We start from the raw sequence: 14,650 nt of genomic DNA, 5'->3' as shown, positions 1-14,650 counted from the left end.
AATTAATCATCTCATGCCAACTCTGTTTGTTTCACATAAACACACACATATCCAGAGTCAGGCTGACTTACTGAGTTAATGATCTGTGTCATTGCATGGCTTAGCGAGATCTCTATTGTTAGAGTCAATTAAACCAGATCACCTAAAAATAGCTTGGATACGTTAAACAGGCCTCTGGTTAATTCATCTTCAGCTACATTTCTGAATTTGATTTAAAAAAAGTAAATGTTTACATTAATCATCCCTTTAAATTTGACACAAATAATAGTAAAGTGATAAAGGAAATGAGTGGTAATGATGAAAATATTCAAGCCTTGTATGACCATTTGTTAATAGCAACCGTACATGTTGTTCATGTTTTCCTTTCCTTCTTAAGTTAAGCTGCTTACATCTACTTCAAACAAGACAACATTCTCAACATGAGTTTTCTAATTTCTGGTAATTTTAAGCCATATACAAGCGGATTCAAGATTGGAGGAATCACAACAAACTCAAGTGAAAGAACGATGGCTAGAAATGGATTAAGTTTCTCGTTGTCAATTCTGCTGAGCACAATATCACAAAAACCAGTGATAGAGTAAGTGATAAAAGTCACAATGTGTGGCAAACAGTTTTGTATGACTTTTCTCTTGAACTCTGAGGAGTGTCTCCTGCAAACAAAGAAAATTCGTAAATATGTATACAGGACAAAAGCCAGGGACAGAAAGACTGTAGTTGTGGTGAAAAGCATGCCAACTAAATTATTGAGCTCAGTGGAGATGCATGACAATTTCACAACAGGCCAGTTGGCACAGAATACCTTTGGTATCCTATTGCCACACAGTGGAAGTCTCGAGGAAAGATAAATACAGGCTGCAGTAGTAAAAGCTGGATAAATCCATGCCAAGGCAAGCAGTTTAGAGATCATCCGGGGGTTCATCTTGCTGTGATAATGCAGAGGCTGACACACAGCCACATACCGATCATACGCCATTATGCTTAAAATGGTAAGCTCGTACGAGGCATAGGTATATATGACATAAATCTGAGTGAAACAGCCCGACCGTGAGATCAAATGAGTGCCTGACAGCAGATCTCTAAGAAATCTAAGGAAAAATCCTGCAGATCCATACAGAGAATTAAGACAGAGACACATGATCAAAATATACATGGGCTCATGTAGACTTTTCTCTTGTGCTATTACCACAATGATGAAAAGATTAGAAGAGATAATAAAAGCATAAACCAAGAAACACAAAACAAAGGTTGGGTAACAATAATAACCGATGTTAAAGAACATGGTGAGGTTAAAATAAGGAGGATTGGTGATGTTTTCCATTTACTGCACACACAATATCACACCGTCTAATGAGTATCCTGACAACAGTTAGGGTGCAGCAGCAGGTGACGGTTTCCCGGTGGGTCACAGGTTGGTTCTGATGTCAACTGGCAGTCTTAGTACGACAATAACATAGAAAACATTTTTAAAGGGATGAATAGCATTAAACACAAGAAACAGAGTGACAGTGTCAGTGGTGTGGTCTCACCATCAACTCTCATCATCTATGTGTGAACTGTGGTGTGGTAGGTAACCACTGAGGACTCACAGCGACAGCTGAAGGTGGATTTAACCATTCACACACTCTGACGCAACCACTGCTTTTGCTCCACTGAGGACCAGAAACCATTTTGCTTGCCAACATAATTGTGATATTTACTTGCACATGGATTTTAATGGCAAAGATGCTAAGAAGATATTGATTAAAAGTCCCTATTGCCTACATTCTGGCCCCAAATTATTTCACCAAAATAATTTCACCACTGCTTTACCTTGTAGGAGACATACACAAATCAACAATGAAAACCATCACCAATAGTCCTTCAAATTAGACTGTGTCTAACCAGTCCAATAGAGTCTATTAGTTCCTGTAAATAACCATCCAAACAAGGTAAAGTTCAAAGTTTGTGTCCATATGGAACATATCTAAGGATCTTCATAATCTTGGTAATTGGTCTGTCCAAGTAGCTGTTCCACTTTTGGTGCTCCTGAAGACAAGGAAGATCTTCCTTCATCCATCGTTTCCAAAACAGATTGGAGTCGTATTGAGCTTGTTTCCAACCACGACGAGTGCAGACATCATCCTTTTTAATTACTCCCGGTGACAACGATGGCTGCAACCTCTGCTTTTTGTTGTCCAGTTTGTCATCCACCTCAGATGCCCAACCTGAATTTGAGTTCATGTCTTTGGCTGCTTTCAACTCCTCCACCAAATCTTTGATGGCAAAGAGAGTCTGGTCTATGATGGTGCTGAAAATGCTGGTACATGCTAACTGGGCTCTTTAGTGTTTACTGTTATTTTTATTTAAAAAATTTTGCTGTTTATATTCTATTGTATTTAGCTTATATTCTATTTATATTTAGCCTATATTTCTATTTCTTTTTCATGTCTTATTTTATTTCACTTATTGCCCTCCTTTTTATGGCTCAAACCGGGACCTCAGTTCTAATTTCGTACCATAAACATGTAAATGTGAGCTGGTATGACAATAAAGTTCCTTGAATCCTTGTACCCTTTAAATGGATCCAAATAGAGTCTGATTCTCTGTCTTGGCTCCTGTTCTGCAGAACGGCTCGATGAACATGAGGCTCTGATCTGCAGTGAGCTGTGCGGAACCCACAGATGCCAGTTTGGTCATGTAGATGTCGAGGGTGTGTAGCTGCAATCTGATGGGCACCTCAGCGCTGCTCTGCAGGAGATGGAAACTCATGAGCCTCAGAAACTTGCTGACAGCACTGCTCTCCCAGTCTTTCCTCTCCAGCATTGCAAACGTCTGTCTAAACATGAAGAAAACCATCTGGAAGAATTTGTCCATTTGCAGCCTGTTGATGTCAGTTCACGCTCTCTTGAAAGTGTGCAGGAAGCTCTCCAGGTACAGCAGCTGTTCAATGATTCCATGGAAGCTGTGGATCAGTGTAGAGATCCGGTTTGACCATTTCACCTGGAGCTGGGGTTTGTCCTGCATCCATGAGCAGTAGAAAAGACCTCTCCACAACTTCAGCAGTTCATCAGCTGTGAATTCACCTGCCTCTGCCTCTGAACACACATCAATGTGCTTCCAAAGTTTCTTTATGGCCCTGGTCTGGACAGACTGCTTGTTGGTAGCTAATCTCAGACCAGCTGGACCTCCGGCTCCCGAACTGACTCCATCTCACCAACTTCATGTGGATTCTTTTTCTGCTTCCTCCTCCTCTTCCATTTCTTGTACTTGTCCTCTTTGGTTCTGACTGGAGGCTGAGTTGGGTTGGCTGGTTCTTTCTTGTTCACAGATGATCTGGATATTTGAAGATGGATCTCCGCTCCTAAATCTTGTGTAGAATCAGTGTATCCCTGGTCCAGGTTCTCCTGGTTTCCCTTGGCTTTCTGAGACAAAATCCATGAAGCTATTGTCTTCCTTTGTTGGACCAATTTGTTCTTTGTGTAAAGTTTCTGGGAAATCTACCTTTGACTGCTGTTCCCAAAGCACATCAACCTTCAACACTGAAATTGGATTCACTGTGATGTCTGGCTGCAAACGCTGATCACTGATCTGGCCTTCCCCTTGGAGTGGACCATTGACCATCCAGCCAAAAAGGGTCCTGACTGCGTAAGGGCCACCATTCACAGAACGAACCACCTCACATGGTTCTAATGCTTGAGGTACATTGATGCCAATCAAAAGATCCACATCCGCATTCACTCCCAACAAACTTATGTGTTTCAGGTGTGGCCAGTTTTGAATGTCTTTTTGTTTGTGGAATGTTCCCTCAATGAACAGGCATGCTCTACTGCGTGAAAATCACAAGTCACAAAAGTTATCTGAATCACAGAAGTTACCTCTTCTCCCGGACTATACTAAACTCAACCCTAGTCTTCTGTGCGTACTAGCGGTGGGTATTTATGTACCCAAATTAGAACCAGAACTACGGCAGCCCTTCCAAGAGCGATGCTTCAGCAGCTTGACACACGAACAAAAACGGACACAAAATAATCCCAAAATAAACAAACCAGTACAATCACCTTATGTGAAAGTACTGCTCAGCCTAACGGAAAAAAAATCAACCTATATTTACAAACAACCATAAATGTTTATCAAACACTGTGTAGAATATACAAAGTAAAATCGAAACGCCTGCGACAGCAAATGAAAAGAGTATCAGCAAATTGTGAATGAACGGGTTTTACGAGACTAAATGCTCATTCACATCTATCGCTTACAACCTTAAAACAAACTCAAACATTCTGAGTTGTACCAATAATACGATTACATCTACACTTTCAACAAGTAATACCTTCTGTCAACAAAATAATCTCCACTGACAGATAAGTTATTATTAACAAATAATTTTCTAACAATTAAATTTCTATTAACAATTATTGCGGCGCACCAACTTCAAATCTAACCAAACGCTGGCTAAGACTTGAGGATTTATATCCAAAACGCGACACGCTAAACCAGTTCACTTGTCATGATGCTTTATTGTTTCACATCCATGTCACAATCTCATGAAACAGCCACTTACTGATGTTCCAGATATGCAAGGATATATAAAACAGTGCATTTAGATGGTGTTAATGGTATATACAATGACAGTGACAATGATAATAACGATAATAATGATAATATGTAAAGTGTGTGGAAAGGCGGGGTTGGTAGATGCAGTTTGTGGCTACCTATACACAGTACATATAACATGTTTGTTTGTTTCTTTATTGTGATTAAAACAAACAAGGTCTAGTCAAAACTTCTATAAAGGAGATCTGATTCATCTTGTTCACTCTCCTTGTTATTTGGACTTTTCCTTTGCTACCCTGCTGCCTATGACATCTCTGCTTTGGTCCAGTGGTCTTTCTGCTTTATTTCTCTTCTTCCCAGCCAATCAGTCTGTTTCTTATATTTTTAAAATCTTACTTCTACTGTCCCTACACTTAGCATGATACTAATCCTCCTCAACTCCGACTTCTAAAGTTTCTCCAGATCAGGAGACCAAAGTCAGTCCTTAAGGGGCCACTGTCCTGCAGGTTTTCAATGTTTGGCTCTTCCAGCACATCTTACTTAAATAAATTGATCCAACTGCTTATGAGATTTTGCACAATGACTTATTACTTTGAGACAGGTGTTTTGGATCAGGGAAACATCGAAAACCTGCAGCATTGTGGCCCTCAAAGACCAGAGCTGGACTCCCCTGCCCTAGTTGAAGCCTCATTAGAAGTCTGCTTCATGGGCCTTTCCTATCATTCGCTGGTTTGATGGTTCAGGGTCGGGTTTGATGGTTCTTGTCTCATTCTTCAGATCTTAACTTTCAAACTTTTTTTCATTTATGTATACAGCAAAAGTTATTTTTATTACCTGAACATTACATTGTAAAATGAATATTGTACAGAAATAGAAATGCATCGACCTTTCATCTGGTCTCTCTTTACTGAAATCACAGTTTGACTGTAATACGTTGATAGAGCAAAATAGTCCACAAAAATCCAACTAATATTTCTGTTTCTTAATGTAAAGGTTTTACAATGTACATAATTGGAAGGTTTTTTTGTAGGACTTGCACTACAAAGCACAATCAGTAGCGTAGAGAAGTAACTTTAGGTTCAGCTCTGTAAAAGCATCTCCTCCTCACCAAGTGATTCTCTTAGAAAATAAAAAATAAAAAACAGTGAGTGAGTTTTTGAAAAATATGAGTAGAAAAGAATAATAATTAAAACTGTGCCTGAATATGCTAAATCCTTTCTGTTGACTTTTACAGCGGCTACACGGTGGTGTGGTGGTTAGCACTGTCGCCTTACAGCAATAAGGTGCCTGGTTTGGGCCTCGGCTGGGGCCTTTCTTTATGGCATGTGCATGTTGTATATGTTCTAGTGCAGGTGTAGGTGCTTTACAGGTCCGGCTCCTTCCCACATCTGAAAACATGTATGTTAGGTTAATTGCTCACTCTAAATTCTCCCTTGGAGTGAGTGTAAAGGCCCATTTATGCTTGACACAGACAACAGATACGCAGACTGACGAACCGTTTTGTCCGTCTTCTGCGTTGGTTACGTCCATAATTTGGTCCGTTTTCGTGGAGCTTAGCTATCCGTCGCTTGATGCAGAAGACGGAGAAATATCACTGGAAAATGCGGGGGCAGTGCTGAGCTAACACGCAACCAGCAAAATGAACAAACCAGAGCAAAAAGAGGAACAGGAAGAAGATGACACAGAACCGCCAAATAAAAAGCACCCAAAGAAGAAGAAGAAGTTGAGAGAAACTGCTTCTTCTTCATGGGTTTCTTTTTCTTCTTCTTTTGGTGTTTTTGGATGGCTGTAATCAACTTTATGGCAGTGCATTACCACCATCAACCAGGGCCAAAACACGGAAGTGAACGCTGAACTCTTATTATCTATGGAAATGTAAGAGATACATGGAAGTATGAGGGCGGCGACATATGAAGAAACTGTCCGTCTTCTGCTTTGAGGATAAATGGGCCTTAATTGTGAGTGACTGTTTGTCTCTTTGTGTGTTGGCCCTGCGATAGACTGGCAACCCCCTCAGGGTGTATCCTGCCTCTTACACACACACAAACATACACACACAACCCTGGATTGGAATAAGTGGGCATACACAATGGACAGATGGCGTTTTACAGAAAGTAAGTGTGCATCATATCAAACTCGTGTTTAGATCCACATCCATCTTATAAAATGCTTCACAATTTCAGTCAGGTGAGTTGGAGCAGGGAAACAACAAAAAACCAGCAGGATTTCAGCCTTCGAGGGTAGGAGTTAGACGCCTGTGCCTTAAAGCTAGGCTTAATAAATTAATCTCCAGACAATTAAAACCCCTGTAATCATATAATTTCTGAGTCTGGATGACAATAAATCAACTTCAGTGATGCCACTAGCTGCTTTTAATCATTTCTGTTTATTCTTAATTCAGTACAACGAGCAACTACACATCCATCCAACACAAGTAGACTAAAATTTTAGCACGATTCAAAAGTACACAAGCAACACATTAATTTATAGAATATACAATTGTGCAATCATCCAGTCTGGGTCATCGTGCTTTAATGATGTACCAGTGATATAAGATTTGATCTGTTTTTTTTCTTTTCTTTTTTGGCATTTATCTTTCCAGCATTGGCTGCAGCAGGTGTGTTGCTTTTTATCCTGCTAAAAATATATGATCATAATTAATCATCTGATGCCAACTCTGTTTGTTTAACATAAACACACACATATCCAGAGTCAGGCTGACTTACTGAGTTAATGATCTATGTCATTGCATGGCTTAGCGAGATCTCTATTGTTAGAGTCAGTTAAACCAGATCACCTAAAGATAGCTTGGATACGTTAAACAGGCCTCTGGTTAATTCATCTTCAGCTACATTTCTGAATTTGATTTAAAAAAGTAAATGTTTACAGTAATCATCCCTTTAAATTTGACACAAATAATGGTAAAGTGATAAAGGAAATGAGTGGTAATGATGAAAATACTCAATCCTTGTATGACCACTTGTTAATAGCAACCGTACATGTTGTTTATGTTTTCCTTTTCTTCTTAAGTTAAGCTGTTTACATCTACTTCAAACAAGACAACATTCTCAACATGAGTTTTCTAATTTCTGGTAATTTTAAGCCATATACAAGCGGATTCAAGATTGGAGGAATCACAACAAACTCAAGTGAAAGAACGATGGCTAGAAATGGATTAAGCTCCTCTAGGTCAATTCTGCTGAGTACAATATCACAAAAAACAGTGATAGAGTAAGTGATAAAAGTCACAATGTGTGGCAAACAGTTTTGTATGACTTTTCTCTTGAACTCTGAGGAGTGTCTCCTGCAAACAAAGAAAATTCGTAAATATGTATACAGGATAAAAACCAGGGGCAGAAAGACTGTAGTTGTGGTGACAAGCATGCCAACTAAATTATTGAGCTGAGTGGAGATGCATGACAATTTCACAACAGGCCAGTTGGCACAGAATACCTTTGGTATCTTATTGCCACACAGCGGAAGTCTCGAGGAAAGATAAATACAGGCTGCAAGAGTAAAAGCTGGATAAATCCATGCCAAGGCAAGCAGTTTAGAGATCATCCGGGGGTTCATCTTGCTGTGATAATGCAGAGGCTGACACACAGCGACATACCGATCATACGCCATTATGCTTAAAATGGTGAGCTCGTACGAGGCATAGGTATATATGACATAAATCTGAGTGAAACAGCCCGACCGTGAGATCAAATGAGTGCCTGACAGCAGATCTCTAAGAAATCTAAGGAAAAATCCTGCAGACCCATACAGAGAATTAAGAGAGAGACACATGATCAAAATATACATGGGCTCATGTAGACTTTTCTCTTGTGCTATTACCACAATGATGAAAAGATTAGAAGAGATAATAAAAGCATAAACCAAGAAACACAAAACAAAGGTTGGGTAACAATAATAACCGATGTTAAAGAACATGGTGAGGTTAAAATAAGGAGGATTGGTGATGTTTTCCATTTACTGCACACACAATATCACACCGTCTAATGAGTATCCTGACAACAGTTAGGGTGCAGCAGCAGGTGACGGTTTCCCGGTGGGTCACAGGTTGGTTCTGATGTCAACTGGCAGTCTTAGTACGACAATAACATAGAAAACATTTTTAAAGGGATGAATAGCATTAAACACAAGAAACAGAGTGTAAGTTGTGTGGTCTCACCATCAGCTCTCATCATCTATGTGTGAACTGTGGTGTGGTAGGTAACCACTGAGGACTCACAGCGACAGCTGAAGGTGGATTTAACCATTCACACACTCTGACGCAACCACTGCTTTTGCTCCACTGAGGACCAGAAACCATTTTGCTTGCCAACATAATTGTGATATTTACTTGCACATGGATTTTAATGGCAAAGATGCTAAGAAGATATTGATTAAAAGTCCCTATTGTCTACATTCTGGCCCCAAATTATTTCACCAAAATAATTTCACCACCGCCTTACCTTGTAGGAGACATACACAAACCAACAATGAAAATCATCACCAATAGTCCTTCAAATTAGACTGTGTCAAACCAGTCCAATAGAGTCTATTAGTTCCTGTAAATAACCATCCAAACAAGGTAAAGTTCAAAGTTCGTGTCCATTTGGAACATATCCAAGGATCTTCATAATCTTGGTAATTGGTCTGTCCAAGTAGCTGTTCCACTTTTGGTGCTCCTGAAGACAAGGAAGATCTTCCTTCATCCATCGTTTCCAAAACAGATTGGAGTCGTATTGAGCTTGTTTCCAACCACGACGAGTGCAGACATCATCCTTTTTAATTACTCCCGGTGACAACGATGGCTGCAACCTCTGCTTTTTGTTGTCCAGTTTGTCATCCACCTCAGATGCCCAACCTGAATTTGAGTTCATGTCTTTGGCTGCTTTCAACTCCTCCACCAAATCTTTGATGGCAAAGAGAGTCTGGTCTATGATGGTGCTGAAAATGCTGGTACATGCTAACTGGGCTCTTTAGTGTTTACTGTTATTTTATTTAAAAAATTTTGCTGTTTATATTCTATTGTATTTAGCTTATATTCTATTTATATTTAGCCTATATTTCTATTTTTTTTTTCATGTCTTATTTTATGTCACTTATTGCCCTCCTTTTTATGGCTCAAACCGGAACCTCAGTTCTAATTTCGTACCATAAACATGTAAATGTGAGCTGGTATGACAATAAAGTTCCTTGAATCCTTGTATCCTTGAAATGGATCCAAAAAGAGTCTGATTCTTTGTCTTGGCTCCTGTTTTGCAGAACGGCTCGATGAACATGAGGCTCTGATCTGCAGTGAGCTGTGCGGAACCCACAGATGCCAGTTTGGTCATGTAGATGTCGAGGGTGTGTAGCTGCAATCTGATGGGCACCTCAGCGCTGCTCTGCAGGAGATGGAAACTCATGAGCCTCAGAAACTTGCTGACAGCACTGCTCTCCCAGTCTTTCCTCTCCAGCATTGTAAATGTCTGTCTAAACATGAAGAAAACCAGCTGGAAGAATTTGTCCATTTGCAGCCTGTTGATGTCAGTTCACGCTCTCTTGAAAGTGTGCAGGAAGCTCTCCAGGTACAGCAGCTGTTCAATGATTCCATGGAAGCTGTGGATCAGTGTAGAGATCCGGTTTGACCATTTCACCTGGAGCTGGGGTTTGTCCTGCATCCATGAGCAGTAGAAAAGACCTCTCCACAACTTCAGCAGTTCATCAGCTGTGAATTCACCTGCCTCTGAACACACATCAATGTGCTTCCAAAGTTTCTTTATGGCCCTGGTCCGGACAGATTGCTTGTTGGTAGCTAATCTCAGACCAGCTGGACCTCCGGCTCCCGAACTGACTCCATCTCACCAACTTCATGTGGATTCTTTTTCTGCTTCCTCCTCCTCTTCCATTTCTTGTACTTGTCCTCTTTGGTTCTGACTGGAGGCTGAGTTGGGTCGGCTGGTTCTTTCTTGTTCACAGATGATCTGGATATTTGAAGATGGATCTCCGCTCCTAAATCTTGTGTAGACTCAGTGTATCCCTGGTCCAGGTTCTCCTGGTTTCCCTTGGCTTTCTCTGAGACAAAATCCATGAAGCTATTGTCCTCCTTTGTTGGACCAATTTGTTCTTTGTGTAAAGTTTCTGGGAAATCTACCTTTGACTGCTGTTCCCAAAGCACATCAACCTTCAACACTGAAATTGGATTCACTGTGATGTCTGGCTGCAAACGCTGATCACTGATCTGGCCTTCTCCTTGGAGTGGACCATTGACCATCCAGCCAAAAAGGGTCCTGACTGCGTAAGGGCCACCATTCACAGAACGAACCACCTCACATGGTTCTAATGCTTGAGGTACATTGATGCCAATCAAAAGATCCACATCCGCATTCACTCCCGACAAACTTATGTGTTTCAGGTGTGGCCAGTTTTGAATGTCTTTTGTTTGTGGAATGTTCCCTCGATGAACAGGCATGCTCTACTGCGTGAAAATCACAAGTCACAAAAGTTATCTGAATCCAGTCCAGCTACAAATCAGACAGCATGTAGCAACACACCTTCTTCTCTTGTCCCATGGTTCTAAGGAGGATTTCCATCTTCCTTCCTGTTAGATTAAGTCGGTTCATGAGTCGCTCTGTACAAAATGAAGCCGTACTCCCTGGATCCAAGAACGCATAGGTCACCACACTCTCCTGTCCTCTCTTAGACTTCACCTGGACGGGGAGAATAGAAAGTGCACACTCCTGCTGACCGGCCCCAGTTAAACCACTGGTCTGAACGGACCCTACAGCACTTTCTCTGGCCACCAATGTGGGGTGTTCCCCTCTACCTCTTCTCCCGGACTATACTAAACTCAACCCTAGTCTTCTGTGCGTACTAGCGGTGGGTATTTATGTACCCAAATTATAACCAGAACTACGGCAGCCCTTCCAAGAGCGATGCTTCAGCAGCTTAACACACGAACAAAAACGGACACAAAATAATCCCAAAATAAACAAACCAGTACAATCACCTTATGTGAAAGTACTGCTCAGCCTAACAGGGAAAAAAAATCAACCTATATTTACAAACAACCATAAATGTTTATCAAACACTGTGTAGAATATACAAAGTAAAATCGAAACGCCTGCGACAGCAAATGAAAAGAGTATCAGCAAATTGTGAATGAACGGGTTTTACGAGACTAAATGCTCATTCACATCTATCGCTTACAACCTTAAAACAAACTCAAACATTCTGAGTTGTACCAATAATACGATTACATCTGCACTTTCAACAAGTAATACCTTCTGTCAACAAAATAATCTCCACTGACAGATAAATTATTAACAAATAATTTTCTAACAATTAAATTTCTATTAACAATTATTGCGGCGCACCAACTTCAAATCTAACCAAACGCTGGCTAAGACTTGAGGATTTATATCCAAAACGCGACACGCTAAACCAGATCACTTGTCATGATGCTTTATTGTTTCACATCCATGTCACAATCTCATGAAACAGCCACTTACTGATGTTCCAGATATGCAAGGATATATAAAACAGTGCATTTAGATGGTGTTAATGGTATATACAATGACAGTGACAATGATAATAACGATAATAATGATAATATGTAAAGTGTGTGGAAAGGCGGGGTTGGTAGATGCAGTTTGTGGCTACCTATACACAGTACATATAACATGTTTGTTTGTTTCTTTATTGTGATTAAAACAAACAAGGTCTAGTCAAAACTTCTATTAAGGAGATCTGATTCATCTTGTTCATTCTCCTTGTTATTTGGACTTTTTCTTTGCTACCCTGCTGCCTATGACATCTCTGCTTTGGTCCAGTGGTCTTTCTGCTTTATTTCTCTTCTTCCCAGCCAATCAGTCTGTTTCTTATATTTTTAAAATCTTACTTCTACTGTCCCTACACTGAGCATGATACTAATCCTCCTCAACTCTGACTTCTAAAGTTTCTCCAGATCAGGAGACCAAAGTCAGTCCTTAAGGGGCCACTGTCCTGCAGGTTTTCAATGTTTGGCTCTTCCAGCACATCTTACTTAAATAAATTGATCCAACTGCTTATGAGATTTTGCACAATGACTTATTACTTTGAGACAGGTGTTTTGGATCAGGGAAACATCGAAAACCTGCAGGATTGTGGCCCTCAAAGACCAGAGCTGGACTCCCCTGCCCTAGTTGAAGCCTCATTAGAAGTCTGCTCCATGGGCCTTTCCTAGCATTCGCTGGTTTGATGGTTCAGGGTCGGGTTTGATGGTTCTTGTCTCATTCTTCAGATCTTAATGGTCAAACTTTGTTTCATTTATGTATACAGCAAAAATTATTTTTATTACCTGAACATTACATTGTAAAATGAATATTGTACAGAAATAGAAATGCATCGACCTTTCATCTGGTCTCTCTTTACTGAAATCACAGTTTGACTGTAATACGTTGATAGAGCAAAATAGTCCACAAAAATCCAACTAATATTTCTGTTTCTTAATGTAAAGGTTTTACAATGTACATAATTGGAAGGTTTTTTGTAGGACTTGCACTACAAAGCACAATCAGTAGCGTAGAGAAGTAACTTTAGGTTCAGCTCTGTAAAAGCATCTCCTCCTCACCAAGTGATTCTCTTAGAAAATAAAAAATAAAAAACAGTGAGTGAGTTTTTGAAAAATATGAGTAGAAAAGAATAATAATTAAAACTGTGCCTGAATATGCTAAATCCTTTCTGTCGACTTTTACAGCGGCTACACGGTGGTGTGGTGGTTAGCACTGTCGCCTTACAGCAATAAGGTGCCTGGTTTGGGCCTCGGCTGGGGCCTTTCTTTATGGCATGTGCATGTTGTATATGTTCTAGTGCAGGTGTAGGTGCTTTACAGGTCCGGCTCCTTCCCACATCTGAAAACATGTATGTTAGGTTAATTGCTCACTCTAAATTCTCCCTTGGAGTGAGTGTAAAGGCCCATTTATGCTTGACACAGACAACAGATACGCAGACTGACGAACCGTTTTGTCCGTCTTCTGCGTTGGTTACGTCCATAATTTGGTCCGTTTTCGTGGAGCTTAGCTATCCGTCGCTTGATGCAGAAGACGGAGAAATATCACTGGAAAATGCGGGGGCAGTGCTGAGCTAACACGCAACCAGCAAAATGAACAAACCAGAGCAAAAAGAGGAACAGGAAGAAGATGACACAGAACCGCCAAATAAAAAGCACCCAAAGAAGAAGAAGAAGTTGAGAGAAACTGCTTCTTCTTCATGGGTTTCTTTTTCTTCTTCTTTTGGTGTTTTTGGATGGCTGTAATCAACTTTATGGCAGTGCATTACCACAATCAACCAGGGCCAAAACACGGAAGTGAACGCTGAACTCTTATTATCCATGGAAATGTAAGAGATACATGGAAGTATGAGGGCGGCGACATATGAAGAAACTGTCCGTCTTCTGCTTTGAGGATAAATGGGCCTTAATTGTGAGTGACTGTTTGTCTCTTTGTGTGTTGGCCCTGCGATAGACTGGCAACCCCCTCAGGGTGTATCCTGCCTCTTACACACACACAAACATACACACACAACCCTGGATTGGAATAAGTGGGCATACACAATGGACAGATGGCGTTTTACAGAAAGTAAGTGTGCATCATATCAAACTTGTGTTTAGATCCACATCCATCTTATAAAATGCTTCACAATTTCAGTCAGGTGAGTTGGAGCAGGGAAACAACAAAAAACCAGCAGGATTTCAGCCTTCGAGGGTAGGAGTTAGACGCCTGTGCCTTAAAGCTAGGCTTAATAAATTAATCTCCAAACGATTAAAACCCTTGTAATCATATAATTTCTGAGTCTGGATGACAATAAATGAACTTCAGTGATGCCACTAGCTGCTTTTAATCATTTCTGTTTATTCTTAATTCAGTACAAAGAGCAACTACACATCCATCCAACACAAGTAGACTAAAATTTTAGCACGATTCAAAAGTACACAAGCAACACATTAATTTATAGAATATACAATAGTGCAATCATCCAGTCTGGGTCATCGTGCTTTAATGATGTACCAGTGATATAAGATTTGATCTGTTTTTTTTCTTTTCTTTTTTGGCATTTATCTTTCCAGCATTGGCTGCAGCAGGTGTGTTGCTTTTTATCCTGCTAGAAA

General features: G+C 40.3%; 2 protein-coding genes and 2 pseudogenes across 2 annotated transcripts; all 4 read right to left on the bottom strand.

The window, feature by feature from the left end:
• Positions 1-391: 391 nt before the first annotated feature.
• LOC121649857 (olfactory receptor 6N1-like) lies at positions 392-1,318 on the bottom strand. Its single transcript, XM_042000956.1, has one exon. The coding sequence runs from the start codon at positions 1,316-1,318 to the stop codon at positions 392-394; it is 927 nt and encodes a 308-aa protein (XP_041856890.1).
• Positions 1,319-1,935: 617 nt separating this feature from the next.
• Positions 1,936-3,600, bottom strand: LOC121649856 (annotated as a pseudogene).
• A 3,978-nt stretch (positions 3,601-7,578) lies between these two features.
• On the bottom strand, positions 7,579-8,505 carry LOC121649855 (olfactory receptor 6N1-like). The gene has a single exon (XM_042000955.1). The coding sequence runs from the start codon at positions 8,503-8,505 to the stop codon at positions 7,579-7,581; it is 927 nt and encodes a 308-aa protein (XP_041856889.1).
• Positions 8,506-9,116: 611 nt separating this feature from the next.
• On the bottom strand, positions 9,117-10,594 carry LOC121649854 (annotated as a pseudogene).
• Between the last annotated feature and the right edge of the window lie 4,056 nt (positions 10,595-14,650).

The sequence above is a fragment of the Melanotaenia boesemani genome, chromosome 12 (genome assembly GCF_017639745.1).
Source record: "Melanotaenia boesemani isolate fMelBoe1 chromosome 12, fMelBoe1.pri, whole genome shotgun sequence".
In the NCBI taxonomy this organism is placed as follows: Eukaryota; Metazoa; Chordata; class Actinopteri; order Atheriniformes; family Melanotaeniidae; genus Melanotaenia; species Melanotaenia boesemani.
Note: the sequence above shows the minus strand (reverse complement) of the source record. Positions and strands in the feature narration are given on the sequence as shown.